Below are 18,934 nucleotides of genomic sequence, written 5' to 3' on the forward strand. Positions count from 1 at the left end.
TGGCTAGCTACGGCATCTTTTTTCCTTTTTTTTTTTTTTGGCAGAAATGTGTGCGCTTTATACCTGAAACATTCTGGAACCTTTACAGAACTGTACAATCACTAATTGTTTAGCAGCTGGATATACATTTAGGATTGGAAAGTCCACGGTCTGCTTCTCAACTTCTCTAAATGAAACCAGAAAGCAAATCTTTTTCCCGCACACTGCTCATATGAAGATTTCCACTTCTTTGCACAGTGTAAAGAAGGGAAATACCTAAAGATCTGTTGATAAGGCACAGAAGGATCAAAACTAGCAATATCGTCTTCTCACTCTTGCTGACTATATACACCTCTACCCTGATATAAGGTGACCTGATATAACATGAATTTGGATATAACGTGGTAAAGCAGCACTCTGGGGGGCAGGACTGCACGCTCCGGCAGATCAGCGTGTCAGGCTCCGACACATTGCTCTGAGCGGCATGTTAAGGGTGCCGGGCCAGGGTGTTGGATAAGGGGCAGAGGGTCTCGGGGGACAGTCAGGGGACAGGGAGCGGCGGTGGGTTGGATGGTTCGGAGGTTCTCGGGGTGGGGCGGTCAGGGGATGGGGGCATTGGATAGGGCGTGGGAATCCCGGGAGGCCTGTCAGGGGGCAGGGGTGTGGATAGGGGTTGGGGCAGTCAGGGGACAGAGAGTGGGGGGATTGGATGGGTCGGGGGTTCTGAGGTGGTCAGTCAGGGGCAGGAAGTGACTATTAATAATGGAAATGCTTGAGGCCAAAAGCAAGTTTGATATAACGCGGTTTCACCTACAACACGGTAAGATTTTTTGGCTCTCGAGGACCACATTATATCAGGGTAGAGGTGTAATATAGGGGAGAGGAGGCATTCACTCCACAAATCTGGATATTGTTCCTTAGCAGTAAGTTTAGCGGAGAGTCCTTGTAAATCTTGATTTAGCTTATTTTTGGAGAGTTTTAAAAATTAAATAAGTTAGCATATCCTTTGTACCTCTCGACCTGCAGTAAGATAGTTTTAGTCTAGTTCATCAGAAGCCAGTGACTTTCCAGTTCCTCTACTAAAGCCTGCAGTTTTAGGACAGCCATTTAACATCAAATCCTCTTGTTCAGCAAGTCGATTCACATTCCTCAGAAGACTGAGGTGGCAAGTGTCAATATAAATACCTTCTCTCAGGGGCTGTGTCGGTGCAGACACCACTCCAGTAACCATTGTAGAAGCCACTGCTGGCACAGGCTATAAAAACCAAAGAAAATCCTTTAGCTGTTATATTGATCCTCACCACAAAGCCTACCTAAAGCATCCTGCAATATTAAATATTTTTCCATCTTACTTAAGGATAAAGGAATGACCCTAGGCAAAAGTAACAAGTAATCTCAGTGAATCTTGCATTACCAACTATAAGGATATATGTTTGTGTTTTCAAATTTTATCTTCAATGGCTCAGCAGAGCTCCTCCTCCTTTAGATAACTTGAGGGAGTTTTAGCACTGTCTACATGGGGAAGTCTGTATGAAATAGCTAAGGGTCCAAGTTTAAAGGGCAAAAGCTATTTAAATTAAGGCCACTTGCATTCTGAATGAGACAGTCCACACAGAGGTTTAATGCGATTTAACTAATTTGCTTTAAATTCATACCTTTACATTCAGATTAATTTTCCTGGCTGTACCCATGTAGACAACCCCTTGGTGTGGAATAAGTATGTCCACACAGGGAGTTAGTGCAGAATACCTACTTCACACTAGGTATTCCAGTTCCCCCCTCCCCATGTAGACAAGTTTTTATTTAACAGGAGCCTACATTCATCAGAATATAGTACCTCTTTCCAAATGACTAGGGTGCATGCCAAGGTTCACCACTCCCATTTGCTAAACAGCACTGATTAAGATCCTTAACAAGTTTTAATTTCATATTAGATCTTAAAATTTGCAACCACCCCTTACTGCACAGCTCCTTAAGGACCATATCACTTGGTAGCCAGCCATGAGGGAATACAAAATCCAGCACAAGCTGCACCTTTTGCCCCAAGTACATCAGAATACTTTCTTGTAGACTCAGAAGACAGTCACAGGTCATTCTTTATTCTGATCTCCTATATTGTTCCAACCTCAGAAAATCTGTTTCTTAATGAATGTTTGTTTTAGCAGGATACCTCTAGCAACAGGCCAGAAAATCTATTAAAAAGCCTACAAGAGAGTTACTAGTTTTTAAGTCATACAAGTATGTTTCCCTGCACAGCACTCACCAGCTTTTGAGGCATCAAAGCATTTTTATTTTCAAAGACCAGAGAGAGTTTGACACACTGCTTCTGAGGGCAACGATCCAAGAGCATAAACTTAAGGAAGCACTCTTAACCAGAGGCTTTAAACGCCAACACCACAAACTTACACAGGCAGGAGCAGATGTCACTGGGACAGTCTCTGGACTGAGGGTTCTTCTCAACTGAGCATCCAGATCTTCTAGAGGCTGCTGGGACTGAATCAACAAGAAAAAAATAAGCAGCTGTCCCTTGGCACCAGCTATGCACATGGCAAAATTTAACATCGAAAGCTACTTAATATTAAGGTTGCAAAATTGTATAGCAAAAAATAGAGTTTCAATATCTCCATTACTTCTGCTTCCTTCATCATATACAGGTAATAAATTAAGCTACACATTTAAACCAAAAAATAGAAAGGAAAAGTTAAGTGGTAGCTCTGTTTTTCTGAAGATAGTGTGTTTGGATTCTCATTCTTGAGAACGGACTGAATGTTTAAGAGCCCCCGAGCTCTCATGTTTTTTGTTTCCAAGGGCAGTGGTTCACGGCATGGGCCATCCCAAACGTTCCTCAATACACACGTCACCAAACCAGGTTAATTGGTCTTCTTCTGAAGATACCATGTGGGCAGGAGTAAAAGTAGCTCAAGGGTTATCCCTAAATAAAAGGGCAACAGTTACACTGCAAATGGAGACAAGAGCTATACCAAAGCCAACTATGTACATGGACAGGGTGCTGCTTCAAAAAAAAATGGTGAGGTACCTCCAGAAGTAGCAGGTTTAACATTTCAACAGCCTGAGGTGGTGTCTTAAAAAGAGACTTCTAAAGAGGACATCCAAAATAAAAGAATTCAAAAGAATTCAAAATTCACGAACAAGGTCAGCTCCCAGACTGCTGCGCTGGGCATCACAAAATGGGGAAGAGATGGCCAGCCCTCTGTGGAGATAGAGGTGGTTAGGGACTATTTAGAAAAGCTGGACGTGCACAAGTCCATGGGGCCGGACGAGTTGCATCCGAGAGTGCTGAAGGAATTGGCGGCTGTGATTGCAGAGCCATTGGCCATTATCTTTGAAAACTCGTGGCGAACGGGGGAAGTCCCGGATGACTGGAAAAAGGCTAATGTAGTGCCAATCTTTAAAAAAGGGAAGAAGGAGGATCCTGGGAACTACAGGCCAGTCAGCCTCACCTCAGTCCCTGGAAAAATCATGGAGCAGGTCCTCAAAGAATCAATCCTGAAGCACTTGCATGAGAGGAAAGTGATCAGGAACAGCCAGCATGGATTCACCAAGGGAAGGTCATGCCTGACTAATCTAATTGCCTTTTATGATGAGATTACTGGTTCTGTGGATGAAGGGAAAGCAGTGGATGTATTGTTTCTTGACTTTAGCAAAGCTTTTGACATGGTCTCCCACAGTATTCTTGTCAGCAAGTTAAGGAAGTATGGGCTGGATGAATGCACTATAAGGTGGGTAGAAAGCTGGCTAGATTGTCGGGCTCAACCGGTAGTGATCAATGGCTCCATGTCTAGTTGGCAGCCGGTATCAAGTGGAGTGCCCCAAGGGTCGGTCCTGGGGCCGGTTTTGTTCAATATCTTCATAAATGATCTGGAGGATGGTGTGGATTGCACTCTCAGCAAATTTGCGGATGATACTAAACTGGGAGGAGTGGTAGATACGCTGGAGGGGAGGGATAGGATACAGAAGGACCTAGACAAATTGGAGGATTGGGCCAAAAGAAATCTGATGAGGTTCAATAAGGGTAAGTGCAGGGTCCTGCACTTAGGATGGAAGAATCCAATGCACCGCTACAGACTAGGGACCGAATGGCTAGGCAGCAGTTCTGCGGAAAAGGACCTAGGGGTGACAGTGGACGAGAAGCTGGATATGAGTCAGCAGTGTGCCCTTGTTGCCAAGAAGGCCAATGGCATTTTGGGATGTATAAGTAGGGGCATAGCGAGCAGATCGAGGAACATGATCGTTCCCCTCTATTCGACATTGGTGAGGCCTCATCTGGAGTACTGTGTCCAGTTTTGGACCCCACACTACAAGAAGGATGTGGAAAAATTGGAAAGAGTCCAGCGGAGGGCAACAAAAATGATTAGGGGTCTAGAACACATGACTTCTGAGGAGAGGCTGAAGGAGCTGGGATTGTTTAGCCTGCAGAAGAGAAGAATGAGGGGGGATTTGATAGCTGCTTTCAACTACCTGAAAGGGGGTTCCAAAGAGGATGGCTCTAGACTGTTCTCAATGGTAGCAGATGACAGAACGAGGAGTAATGGTCTCAAGTTGCAGTGGGGGAGGTTTAGATTGGATATTAGGAAAAACTTTTTCACTAAGAGGGTGGTGAAACACTGGAATGCGTTACCTAGGGAGGTTGTAGAATCTCCTTCCTCAGAGGTTTTTAAGGTCAGGCTTGACAAAGCCCTGGCTGGGATGATTTAACTGGGAATTGGTCCTGCTTCGAGCAGGGGGTTGGACTAGATGACCTTCAGGGGTCCCTTCCAACCCTGATATTCTATGAAAAGGCAAGAAAGTTCGGACTCTAGTTCAGAAACAGGTTATGCAAGACAATCAAGAATCTCTCCCCACAGAGACTAGGATCCAAGCAATAGATTTTTGTAAACATATGAATGGAGGACCACATATCTGAGTGAGAAACATTCCTGAGGCAGACATCAGAGACTGCCCTGTCTTGGACTAAATAAACCAGCCAGATCATAAGCAATGAGAAATGCAATGCATCAGTAATAGACACTAATCTTTTGAGCAATAGCATTATCCACCCTCCCATTCCTGAGAAAGCTCATAAAGAAGCTAACAAAAAAAATTACAAGTTCATCTAACAAACTAATATTCTATGCCTGGCACTATCAGGATTCAGCCCATGAGGCAGAACTGAAACTAATTTAGTGGCACTGATGATCTTCTCCTGTCAGTGGAGGGAAGACCGATGTCCATTCTCTTTTGGACCGCATTGCAGGGTTCAACGCTGTTGACCATGAAATAATGCTGTCTCTGATCAGAGAGGTGGCAAAGGTACAGACTACAGTGTGAAAATAGTTTGAGACCTTCCTGGAAAGTAGGGATGTGTCTACCAGAACTAGACACTCCACTGCATGCATTTCTCCCTCTAGGGACAAGATGAGAGAAAAATCAAACATCGAACATGATAGATGTGTAGTCACATAGCTTAATGCACTACTGGAAAGTGCTCAGATACTAGGGTAATGAGCATGGTATAAAAGCCTACATAGAAAATTGGATGGAGAATGCATTGCTTGCTAAGTATCTTATGGGGCCATCAGAATACCAGCAACTTCTTGCTCAGTCCAGAAGAGACATCCACCTTCTTTTGTCTCACACTGGAAGAAGATTTGATCGGAAAGTCCCTGAATTACCAGTAGTTTGTGGATATCTGCCATATCACAAAGAGAGAGAAATGGTGCGTGCAGTAATATCTTTTACTGGACCAACCTCTGTTAGTGAAAGAGACAAGCTTTCTAACCACACAGAGCTCCTCTTCTTCTGAAGCACTGAAGAGCACTTGTTCATGAAAAAACAAAATTCCCTGGATATGGAGTCCTGCATGGATTCCTCAATCTGCATCCATACTCACTACTACTTACACATGCTTTCCTAAATGAAGGTACCATCCCCCGCCTACCACCAACCCAGAGAAGTCATTCTTCTGCAAAATGCAGTACATGTCCCCTATATTGCTTGCTTCCATTAGTATTTTGGTATCCACTCAAGTTCTCTCTATCAGGCTATTATGAATGCACTGTTACCATGGTCCAAGTTGTCAGGTGCTGGTTATTGCTTATCCTTTCTGATGAACTGGTGGTGTCCTGGATTCTTCCTGACATGGGGCAAGAAGGCTTTGAGTTGAACTGTATTTAGCCGGACTCCTATATGCTCCATTTGTTTGTTAGGGACAAGCTGTGACTTTGGATAGTTTATCATGAGCCCTAGTGATCCCAGTGATGATACAGATGATGATGATTATACAGATTGATCTTTTGACAACTTCTAGATCATCCTTCTTTGATCATCCTGTTAGATGAAAGGAATATGTGCACTCCCAGCCTGGGCAATAAGTCATGACTACCTTTAACCATAGTCCTTTGGGGAAACAAAAGGAGCCAATACCAAAAAGTCTTCAAAAAAAATTGTATGCATGACATCGAAGTGCTGCAAGCCCATGTACACAACAAAGTATGTAAATGCCTAAACAAAGACTAGAATAGGTCATGGATCTTCTGGTGTCTCTGGCGACCTATCAGTGCTCCCTGGTTAGAGGGGGCCAAAAGGCCTTGACTCCTGAAAATAAAATGTCAACATCACAATAAAAGGAAGGAATGTAGACTTTAATGGGAGTCAGGAAGGGACACTAAGAGAATTCCAAAACAATGTGTCATTGGATGAGCTGAAGAGCCAGAACAGTGTCTGAATAACCACAGCTCATGAAGGGAGCTCTTTTGCTTACCACAATTCGAGAAGGAACTGACTGGAAGGTTACAAAGACAATGGTTAAAGCCCTGGGCAATGTATGACCACTAGTAAGGGAGCAGCTCATACCCCACCATACTACTACTACTCTTTGAAAACAAACAATTTTAGAACTTGGGTAATTCTCCTTTTCATGCATTTGGAAGCATAAAACCTGCCCACATGGTATCTTGCAAGAACAAATATAACCTCCAGTATGTCAACCCAGCTTTCAGAAACAGTGCAACAGCTAAGATGACACCACAGTGTCAAGGGATTTAATATTAAGTTTGCACTATGTAGTATACACTTTTTTCTTATTTACGATTATGACTTTATGCTTGATATGCACATTTAAATGGTTTCAGTTAGGAACTGGCATTTATATCACATTTATTTAACTAGCATGACACACAGAAAAGTAAATTCCCTTTGTTGGGTACATGCTCCTCTCTAATACATGGCTTGAAAGGGAACAAGATGAGTTAGAAGGGCCCATTTTGTGTTACTTTCCTCAGAAGAAGCCTGAGACCTACAGCCCTTGAGCATGTCAGGCGGAGAAGGGAGAACACACTGTAATGCCAATGGGCAAAGCTTCCATCAGGGTCCAATAAAAGTCTTAGTTGGTATCTCTGAGAATATGCAGAGGTAAATTTTCATTTAATTTTTATTCCCTGCTCATCCAGCCACTGGCAATAGCCCACAAGACATTTTGGCTATAACTTTTAATGTACTTCTAATTTTTTTTTTAAACAATGTCTTTAAAAATGCAGTATTGTTTCATGGCATAACTCTAATTTGGCTGAAGGGATTTGGCTTAAATATTCCAAAAATAGGCCACCTTTGGCACAAACCACAAATTGAAAATTTAAGTTAAAAAAGTGAGTACTTAAGAAAGTTGTGTGTACAGAACATTAAGTTTATAACTGAAATTGTTTTGCAGCTTTAAAGCAGGTATTACCAGATGCCTGCTTTAACACATAATACCTTCTTCTTTATAAATCTAAATCTGAGAACTGGGGATTACCTTTACAGGCAAGTACACTGGACAAAAAGTCCAGTTTGTGTTTATTCTGTAAGTAACCTTTTGACACTAAACATGCGGTTTCTAAAACACACTAAGAACAGGATACAGACTGTTTATAAGTCTCCATCTTCACTGCTTTTATTTTTAGCTTTTCTTTCATCATATATTGTATGTTTCTTCTTTAATGATGTGCTTAAATTTTCTCCATACTACCTCATTGCACAGCAATTTAAGATATCTAGAAATCTTTCTATTTCATTGCAGGTCTTGACTGCTTTTTTCCCCTATATTCTCTTGAGTTCTGTAACCCCGTCTATGAATTTCCTTCTATTTTACAGAAGGAAGTGGCAGCTGTCAGTCAGAAAGGTGTGTCTTGGTCTTTAAGGCAATAAGTAACAACCTCAAAAGTTCACAGAAAAGGGAAAACATCCACCAGTCTCCCTGGAAGTTTTCAGCTATCTGTACACCAGAAGGTGGCCAAATGCATATCCCAACAGTTTGCTTGAACTATAATCTTTAATCAGCATTAGAAGATTTATAGAACTGCACTAACTCTGATAGACTAGAAAAAGGAGACTATTAAAAACCCATTGATTTCTCATAGCCAGCAGTCTTGGGTTTTCAACAGCTAGTTGGGTATTGCAATATTTGTTGCTCTCTGCAGAGCTAGAACTTTGCTACCAGATACTCTTTTTATTCTAATCATAGGACAGGTGGGTGTAATACTTCTGAAGTTAAGTTTCATGACTCTTCATTTACACACAACTAATTCATCAAACGCATTTTATTAGGAAAGAGGAATCACTGGGAAAATTAATTTACTAGTTTTGCTTTATCTCGCTGTCCTCCTCAGGGCTGGCCACTCCCACTGTGTTTTCTGCCAACACTGGGATTTGATGAAAGAAGTTTCTGTACTTAGTTTATGAAATGAACATTTGAAATAGCTACATCTTATGGAATACACCACCTTCAGTCTCACCCCTTGAGCTCTGCAGGTGGTGTAACTAGCACTCAAAGACCCAGTGATTATTGTTGCCTTGCAAATCCTCTGTTATGAAGACATATTTGGCACATAACCAACTTTGAAACACAGCTACTGTGCAACACTGAACATACTTGTCTGTAAAACAAGGGCTTTTATGAAGCTCTCCCTCAAGCTCAAAACAGAAGTAAAAGCATAAGCTTGAGTCATTGCACCCAGAGTTCAAACATTAAGGTCCAGTAATCCAAAGGGTAAGTTTGCTGCCTTTCCAGTGTACGAGTGACTCTGGTCACTGCTACACAGAAGGGGTTACTCAGTCAAAAGAGAAAGTGAAGAAGCCAAGACCATGCAATGGAGAGTTTAATTGTAACATGCTCTTTGAAAGAGAAAGGAGAAGTAGCAGACAGAATCTGCCAAGTCATGTAGCACCTGAGTTAGTGAAGGTCCTGGAAAGGGTGGCAGCTGTTCGCTGGATGGAGTGCCAGCTGGAAGTTCAAAACCTACCGGTAGCACCTATGGATAATGAACAGGAAATGCAAGTCCATCAAACAAAGAACAACAGTAGGAGCAGTCAGCAAGTTACAGTAAGTCATATCACTTAGTAGAAATCTTTAAGAATTTCCCTGTGGAGACTTCCTATGGAAGCAAGGAACACTGTCAAGAAGGAATTCATTGCAGCTAGGATATCCACTTGCATTTTTATTTTGAGTGTCCACAGGGAAACAATCTGTTTATGACTGAGGCAAGTGGTTTTGTTTTTATTTGTAAAAAAACCCAGGAATCTTGACATCTTTATAGCAAATCCATGAGAACTGCTGCTACAATCATAATTTTCCAGCTGAAAGCTTAGTGACAACTGAGCAGGGCAATCCAGAAGAGGATGTGGCCCCCACCCAATTTCCCTGACAGCTCTATATTGAGATTCCACTGCTGCTTAAGAGTGGCAATATTCATGTGATTGTAGTAAATTGCTCTAAGCAATTAATAAAGAACCTGAAATGCTTTTACTATCTGAGGAGGTCTCCATCTACTAAGAAATATATTATTTTTAACCTCCCGGTGTCAATTTTTGTACCCATCATGAACAGCTACCTGAAGCTGCTGACTGCCCAAGCAGATGACCAGAACATGCATCTTGGTAAGGGGGAAAAAAAATCCAGCCAGGTTATGTAGAAAGTGTTAGAGCAACTGGAAAGCGCAGAACGAGGCACACAAGTCTCACAGCAAAAGTCAGACAGCACATTCCAGTTAGTTATTTCAAATAGTTACAAATGTGGGAGGACCTAACAACTAAGAGGCTCTGTATGGACTTTTTTCAGCTTTCCTCCCCTCAATTATGTCCAGATCTCCCCCACCTCTTGCATCACTTTGCCTGCATTCTATTATTTCTAGTACACTAGATTGATCAGAGCTAGTGCGGATGTGTCTCCTTGATTTCAGGAAACGCACACAGTAAGTGGCATAATAACCTAATGATATTTGGCTGGTAGCCTTTTATGGTAGCAAACCATGATAGACAGTTCCTTGTTGAATAAACCCTTCTTCGGTCTTTAAACAAGTGGGAACTAACTGGGGCAGAATCTAGTTGATACAAATTCACAAGAAAATTCAAGGTGCATTTACTCTTGAAACTGATACACTTAAGCCACTGGAATATGCATGCATGTAGTGTTTTACAGCACCAACTGTTTAAGCTACATTAACCATTTGAAGGCAATGGGTGCTCTCCCCGAACTCCATTTTCATATTACTTAACTGTATGAATTACTCCCAGCCAAACTTCATAAAGCTAAAGTTAAGCTTTAAAGTACATATCACTAATTTAAGAATAAAGAACTTTACAAAGATGTAATTTTCCAAAACCAACATTAAAAAAATCCAAGGAACTCAGTTGTTTGGATTTAAATTTAACCATTTGAAATTGTATCCATCCTTCTTTTTTGTTGCCTTTTTGCCTCTCTCTTTTTTTTTTTTTTTTGGTAAGATGCTTGGCTCCCTTTTTAGTTTAATCTGAAATTCCTATGCTTTAAGTGTTCTTCACACACCAAACAACTACCTCTACAACTTTCTTGTAAAGCTGTTTATCATTACATCAAGGCAGGCGATTCTCTTACTTTGTGTTTCAACAGAAAAGCACAAGGAGACCCTGGGCCCAATTGGTGCTTGAGTGATTCTGTAATACAATTGCTAGAAACCTTAAAAAAAAAAAAGTACTTTCAGTCCAGCATACTGAAATTTTTGCTTTGGGGTGTTTTAAGACCTAAGTTTTAAATATATTTGTGCCCTACACAGGAGACAGGGAACAGGACACCAAGTGAAATTCCAAACCTCTGAAGATTATTGGAAGCCAGAAAGAAGCGGGAAGTTTATGGTGGTTAAGAGCTCTACATGATCAGTCTCCTGAGCCTTTGCACATCAGCCCCACTACAATCTTCTACCTCTATACCTTTACTTTTCGTCCCCAGAGCACACCTATACTTTGAGCTGGGGGTGAGAGTTCCAGCTCAAGGAGACATACTTGTGCTAGTTCTGATCAAGTTAGTGCAATAAAAACAGAGTGTAGGCACAGCAGCGCAAGAGGTAGTGATGGTGGGGTGAATGGGCACATACTTGGGGTGGCTAGCCCCAACTTCAACCTACTCTCCCGCCTCCCCTCCACGGCTACATTATTTCAGTGTGCCCGCTTGATCAGAGATAGCACATGTATGACTCCTTGAGTTGGAAATTATACCTCTGGCTGGAAGTGTAGACATACAGCTAGTCTCTGATTCACCTTCCTGAAGCCTTGTTGAAGACCAAGAGATCTACTATGGACCTTGGCAAGTCAGCAGAAACCATGGGCCCAGTATGGATTCCTGGCCTCAGCAGCACCTGTACATTTTATCAAATCTGAGACAGGGAGCAGGAATATGTAACCTGGGGGAGGAGGAAAGGAAGTTGAAGCAGATGACAGAAGCTAACAGGGCTGTGGGATCCACTGGGGTCATGGAAACCTGCAGACCTTAGGAGCGCTTGAGACATTCAGATGGAAATAAGGAGGGCTGGAAACCTTAAGCTAAGATTGTTATAGGAGCTAATCAAGTCAAGAGGAACTTGAGTCAGGCTGCCTGTACTTGGCTTGAGAGGAAAAAATCATGCCAATACTGTACCTGCACTAAAAACAGATAATATACTAATACACTGTACAAATCAGTTTGGATAAACATTCTGTTTCAGCCTTGCTTCAGAACAAGAGTCCTTTCCAAAAGGTTATTCTCTCGTATACTTAACACCATTCACAAGAGTGTTGGATTCCTTACCGGTACCCTGCTAAGAGGTGGCTTTGAGGGAGGAGTCCCTGGTTTCACTGCTGTTGTTGCAATGCTGACTGATGCTGGAACATAGGTGACAGGAATGCCCACTTGACCAGGTGTGGCAACTGGTGTCATCACTGGTAAGCCAGCTGGTCCAAGGGGCAAACTAACTGGTGGTATACAAGAGCTGGTCGTGGCTGTCATAGGTTTAGTTGGTGCAACAGCAGTGGTTGGTACGCCAGGCATGACTGTAGTCTCCATTACCAGTGATGTCTCCAGAGATACAGGTGGATGCGTTGCTCCAACATTGCCATGTTCACTGAATAGAGATCGTAGCTTTTCTTCCAAGGTCTTTATGTCATCGATGCCAGGAGCTTTGGGCTGAGTGTCAACATCAGCCTCCAGACAGTGAGTATGAGGTTGATTGGGTAGCGGAGCAGGTTGAGGTTGACTGTGTATCAAGGTCTGCTGTACTGCAGGCAAGTTAGCAACTGGCTGCGTCAGTGGTAGGGTGCCAGATAAAGGAACCTGGGGTACTATGGGGGTAGAGATTGCAGCTGCTGCCTGGGATAGGACAGGGGTTGACGCAACTGCTGACGGAATGAGTAAAGGATGCACCACAGCAGGCTGAGGGACTGAACCAGATATACTTGATGCCACTGCAGAGGACAATGGTACAGAGATAGGAAGGGACAAGCCAGCTGCACTGCACAGCTGCGCTTTATCTACTGACTGCCCATCCTCAGGCTTCAAGTGTAGCACACTTACAACTGTTTCTGCCAGACTGGGGGTGGAGCTACTACTGCTGAGCTGAGGCATTTGTGAAGTCACATTATGAGCCATAGTTGGGGCTACAGATGTTTGCGGAGCTGCCACAGACTCCATACTACTTGAAATCTGTTGAGCAGAAGGAGAGGTCACAGGTGGGGGTACAGCACTTGGTGCACTAACACTGGGGCCAGCCATGACAGGAATCTGTTGTGTTGGTGGCAACGTTAAAGAAGCAGGTGTGCTGATATTAGGGACAGCTTCTTCAGTCAGTGGTTGAGCAGACTGTGATGTAACAGTTAATGAAAAAGAAGCAGGTGCACTCACACTGGAAGTCACTCCACCAATTAATTGGTGCCCAGACTGTGATGTTGTGGGAGAGCTGGAGCCTGAAACACCTGTGCTTGGTGTAACTCCAGCTGGCACCTTTTCTGTAGGCAGGGGAACAACAGATTGAGCTACTGGAAGAGAAATACCAGTGGTGGAGGGAGGAGATGCTGGGAGAGGAGCCACTGATGTAGATGGTAGACTTCCAACGATGTTAGAAAGTACAGGTGGAAATGGTGGCATAGTTTGGTTAAAAACTGGAGGAGCTGTACTGGGTCCTTCTGTCATTTGAGCATGCCTGATCTCGGAGAAAGCTTGCTGCAGGCTGAGTGATGATGCAGAATGAGAGAGGTTCATCCCAGGACCATGTGATGGAGAGGAAGTAACTGGGGGAAAAAAATATATATATATCCAGTCAGGCCACCTAGAGAAGTTTACCATGGTTTACCTACCATTGCTAGATTAACACCATTCCAGTATAGTGCATTATAGCACGCTTTACGTCGGCTATTCAAAAGAGACCTAGGAGTACAGAGCCAGGGGATATACTGCAAATCACAATTTAAGATGTGCTGTGAACCCTATAGGAGCCTAGCACTGGAACAGCAATGGGTAGTATCAGTTAACAGACAGATCTAGAGGAAGAAAATCTTGCATAATGCTGCCCAAAAGCATTTTTGGCTCTAACCAGCCATCAGTTCCTTATTTTCAGTGGGTTTTTTTCTAATGTTAGGAACTGGTCAAGGTGGGTGAGGTAATATCTTTTATTGGACCAACTTCTGTTGTTGAGAGACACAAGCTTTCGAGTTTACACAGAGCTCTTCTTCAGGTCTGGGAAAAGTACTCAGGGTCACAGCTGAATACAAGGTGGAACAGATTGTTAGCTTAAGTAGTTAACATACATTTCAAGAATAGCTGCCAACTTTCACATGGTAAATAAGCACCCCGACTTTCACAATAAACCAAAAATCAAATTAATCCCATTCCAAAACAAGCCAATCCCTAAGAATCTTAACACTATGTGACTAGATCCCCGGCGTGCAGTCTGGGACTGTGGTGGGTCCCCTGAATCTCTCCTGCCGTTGCCCCTGCTTCCAGGAACTGATTAAAAAAGAAACAAGCAACTCACAAGCCAATTAAGCCAAAAACAAGCCCAATTTCTGTGTTTTTTCCATGGGTTTGGCATGTCTGATTTCAAGGGACCATTCACAGACTCAGACTAAGGTCAGAAGGGACCATCATGATCAACTAGTCTGACCTCCTGCACATTGCAGGCCACAGAACCTCACCCAACAACTCCTGTGATAGACCCCTAACCTCTGGCTGAGTTACTGAAATCCTTAAATCACGATTTAAGAACTTCAAGTTACAGAGAATCTACCATTTACACTAGTTTAAACTTGCAAGTGACCCATGCCACATGCTGCTGGGGAAGGTGAAAAACCCCCAGGGTCTCTGTCAATCTGACCTGGGGGAAAATTCCTTCCTGATCCTATATATAGCAATCAGATAGATCCTGAGCACGTAGGCAAGACCCACCAGCCAGATACTATAGAGAATTCTTTCCCAGGTAACTCAGAGCCCTCCTCATCTAGTGTCACATTTGCTATTAGCAGTCACAGATTGGCTACATGCCTTTGTAGGCAGTATCATCATACCATCCCCTCCATAAATTTTTCAGGCTCAGTCTTGAAGCCAGCTAGGTTTTTTGCCCGCACTGCTGCCCCTGGAAAGCTGTTCCAAAACTTCACTCCTCTGATGGTTAGAGACCTTCACCTAATTTCAAGCCCAAACTTGTTGATGGCAAGTTTAGATCAATTAGTTCTTGTGTCCACATTGGCGCATAACTTAAATAAATCCGCTCCCTCCCTGGTATTTATCCCTCTGATGTATTTATAGAGAACAATCATATCTCCCCTCAGCCTTCTTTTGGTTAAGCTAAACAAACCAAGCTCTTGGAGTCTCCTCTCATAAGATAGGTTTTCCATTGCTCAGATCATCCTAGTAACCCTTTTCTGCACAAGAAGAGGGTGGAGGAGAAGGGAGCTTCCTTTTCCCCCTATGATTGGAGGCATGCTAATGGGCCACTTCACCTTGAACTGTCCCTTGAAATGTGTGATAACTACTTATGCTAAACAATCTGTTCCACCTTGTATTTAACTGAGAGGCACTGTGTGCATTTCCCAGACCTGAAGAAAAGCTCTGTGTAAGCTCAAAAGCTTCTCTCACATCAATGGAATTTAGTCCAATAAAAGATATTACCTCACTTATCTTGTCTCTCTAATATCCTGGGACTTACACAACTACGACAAGAACTGGTCACTCAGGTTAAACAACTTGTAGCTGGTATCAAATAAATATTAACAGTCAAAACTCCAGAGAGCTTTAGGTAACTTACCAATATCTAGAAGTTCCTTTCCTGCAGGAATAGAAGAGGTGAAAAACTGCTGTTCTCTTAACCGACTCTCTGGGACAGGACTGACAATAAATCTTCTTCCAGCAGAATGGACAACCTGGGTGAAAGAGCTGGGAGGAACACCTAAACAATAAAGAGAAGATAGGTATTTAGCCATGTGCTGCATCTCACTCATCACAGCATATCCTACCAGATCATGCACTCAAGCATACAAAGGTTGCGCTCCTCAGCTGGACCAAAGTCCGTAGTAGGAAACTGTTGGATAAGTACTATAAAGCTTACCCGTTCTCTGCGGTATGAAAGATACAGGATCTGGCTGTTTGAACTCTCCCTCCAATTTCTGCAAAAAGATAAAATAGTATAATTTACATTCAAGCACCTCAGTCTTCCAAAAAAGCGTAAACAAGTTCAGTGGCATAACTATGGTATTCAGTGTACTGCTACTGTAAGCAATACTGTGAATTTGAGTACTTTATCAATCTAATCTAGTTCTACCTCACTTCACCCCTCCCGCACCCCTCAAAACTCTGTTCCATGGGAACATGTCAGTATTACATCTAAATTACCAAGACAGGAAAGTCTGGAAACCTATCTGCTTTCCTGCCGGGCAGACTGCCCTGGAACCAGGACTCCCATAGGTTGTAGTTGTCTCAACCCCAAGGCAGTCCAGGAAGCCCTCGCAACCCCTTTCCCCTGCCTGGTGGGCTGCCAGGATGCTGGACAACTGGAGAAGCAGAGGAATCACTACAAAAATGTCAAAACAAGGGGTCTTATTTTTTTTCTAAACCATTTCATTTTTGTTCCATTTTGGAGCAATTTTTTGAAATTCTGAAATTTCCGGGAATTCCAGTTTCTGGCCAGCTCTACTTATGCCACCACTTCCACTGCACTCAAAACAGAGGTTATAAACAGTCTGGCTGAAGCAACCAGGTCCCCACTTACCTGGGACCCTGGAAAGAAGCAGTCATCTTTCGTCTGCATACTCTCCAAGCCCTGATCGCCTTCTGGCTCCACACTGACATCTTCACTGAGCATTTCATCTGCTTTCTCAATGATCTCTCGTACCTGCTCTACAAATGAATCTCTCTCAGTTGCTAGAATAAATTCATTCTGCACCTGTAAATGAAACAAAACAACAAGGATTACTGTCATCATTAAAGTCCCTTGTCTATTTATATTTTTAAACCCCTTCAAACCTATATTGTACATGGATTCTGTCTATGCAACTATGCCTTCCTTTCAGTGTTACCCTTATTTTTGTCACACCAACTTGTTGCATCTTGCTTTAATTTAGACTGTGACCTCTTTAGGGAAAGGGATAGTCTGTATTTTTATAGCCTCAAGTGTAACAGGACTCTTATTTGGTCCTCTATTTGTATTACAGTAGCACTAAAAGTCTCACTCATCTAGGTAAGCTACTGTCACTTCATCACAGGATTTCTCCTTGGCATAAATTGTTTAATTGAAGTTTACCACTTCTGTCGAACTATCTGTTCGAGCTTGTATTTAGCTGTTACACACAGTTTCCCAGACCTTTAGAATAGGTCTGTATAGACTTAAAGCTTGTCTCTCACTAACAGAAGGTGGTTCAATAAAAGATGATATTACCTCACCCACCTTGACTAATATCCTGGGACCAACACAGCTACAAAATCATTGCATAATTGAAGTCAGGCAGTCAAACTAATTCCTATTACGTCTACTGATTTAATATTGTGTAAGTGCTCAAAACAACTCAAATGTTTAGCTGCAGTAAAAGGAATGAGGGACTATGGTCATTGAAACTTGAAAGTACTGTGCACAATCTCCTCACAAAGTGCTGGAAATGAACTTCTAAATTCTCTTCTCTGCCTGTTCAGAGTCTTTCGTAACCAGAGCCAAACAATCGTGATGAACCAAGTTGCTCTGCACTAGCAAACTACGTTTAAGTTGAACCCGTATCTCCCAGAGAAGAGAGAAAATAACTTCACAAGCTTAATTCTGTGACTAGCCACATAAACCAGCTGTACATTTCAATTGTGCAAAACCAGTCACTACAAACTCTTCTGTTCAAAGACTGATAAGTGTCTTTTTAGCAGTCATCTGTTTTTCACTCTGACTGAGAATGGATATTACTACTGGGATGGCAATGCCATGCTGTTCTATTTCATGAGCCGTATGCACTAGTTTTTCAAGATATGCCAAGACAATTTCCCACAGAATGATTTGAGATAAAATCTTTAATAGTCTTCTATCCTTGATGCTGCGAAATGAAATGGGATCCAGCATATATAACCCTGACCAATCAGTTTACTTTCTACATGACAAAACCAACAAGAATTAATTCAGACTTCCTTGGAAACAATAACTGAGGTAATCGGTGTATGCTGAATGTATATAATGTGGATAGTGTAATTTAATAGCTTATAGGTGTACATTTCATGACACCTTTGAAAGAATCTTCCTTTTACAATATTGTGTCTCTCTCATTCAAAGATTTTTGATGTATATTGTTACCACCTCAAGAAAAACCTATGAATGAGTAACAAGGGTTATACAAAACATTTGCAACAATGAAAAGTTTCTGTAAATGTATTCAATTATCCATGTATATGTATTTCTTTAAGTGGCGGGAGGGTTAGTGTGTGTTTTGTGCAGGTTAGTAAAAAACAATATTTCCTTAAAATTACTACTACACACCTGTCCAACTGAGCATTGAGTAGCTGGGAGGCTATTTGCTCACAGACAGGCATGAAAGAGCAAGTCACCATGAGCTCAAAAGGAGGCCTAGTCAAGGCTCAGAGAACTAAATTAAGATCCCAGGTTGGAGTGGGTGTCTCATGTGTGGGAAGAGATTTCCAACACCCTTAAGTAATCTACACATCAGTGGGTAAGCCTTGACAGTGAAAGGCCGTTATAGTCATAAGATGTACCTTAAAGGAACAGAGTTTTGATGAGAGGGTGGGAGGAAGATGTTTGGTCTATGTGCTTAGACCACCACAAATTTGGAATCACTTCCATTTTTGCTGGTAAGTATGCCGAGTGGTCAATTTTCAGCTGTGTAATAACACGTCTTTTACTTCATCAGAGCATTCTACCTCTAGATCCTGGAACCAAGAAGGAGCCACACCTGGAAGCGGAGGATCTACAAGTTGGAGTGAATGAGCTGTCTGTTGTTTAGAGAGAGCAAGTGAGGAATGGGTTGAAGAGGAACTGGAGAACATAGTGCCATCTATGCCACATAAGGGAACCAAACTTGCCTTGGCCAGGAGGGGGCCATCAGAATAAGTCTTGCTTTGTCTCATCGTACCTTGGACAGTAGAGGAAATGGGGGAAGGTCTATAAAAGGTTCCTGTCACATGGGAGGATGAGCGCAAATCTGAGAAACTGTTTCCCCAGGC

General features: G+C 42.5%; 1 protein-coding gene across 13 annotated transcripts in view; it reads right to left on the bottom strand.

Annotated features, from left to right (window-relative positions):
• WNK1 (WNK lysine deficient protein kinase 1) overlaps positions 1 to 18,934 on the bottom strand; it is a 170,987-nt gene that overhangs the window by 28,669 nt on the left and 123,384 nt on the right. For 12 of the 13 annotated variants that reach the window (XM_073320462.2, XM_073320403.2, XM_073320411.2 and 9 more), the window contains 7 exons: positions 16,497 to 16,670; positions 15,837 to 15,894; positions 15,537 to 15,677; positions 12,050 to 13,524; positions 9,180 to 9,263; positions 2,386 to 2,472; positions 1,165 to 1,234 (listed from right to left, as the gene is read on the bottom strand). In XM_073320462.2, coding sequence (XP_073176563.1) covers positions 1,165 to 1,234; positions 2,386 to 2,472; positions 9,180 to 9,263; positions 12,050 to 13,524; positions 15,537 to 15,677; positions 15,837 to 15,894; positions 16,497 to 16,670 — 2,089 coding nt within the window. The remainder of the gene's footprint in view (positions 1 to 1,164; positions 1,235 to 2,385; positions 2,473 to 9,179; positions 9,264 to 12,049; positions 13,525 to 15,536; positions 15,678 to 15,836; positions 15,895 to 16,496; positions 16,671 to 18,934) is intronic. The other variant, XM_073320396.2, reaches the window with a different exon arrangement.

Source organism: Lepidochelys kempii, chromosome 1 (assembly GCF_965140285.1).
Source record: "Lepidochelys kempii isolate rLepKem1 chromosome 1, rLepKem1.hap1, whole genome shotgun sequence".
Taxonomy (NCBI): domain Eukaryota; kingdom Metazoa; phylum Chordata; order Testudines; family Cheloniidae; genus Lepidochelys; species Lepidochelys kempii.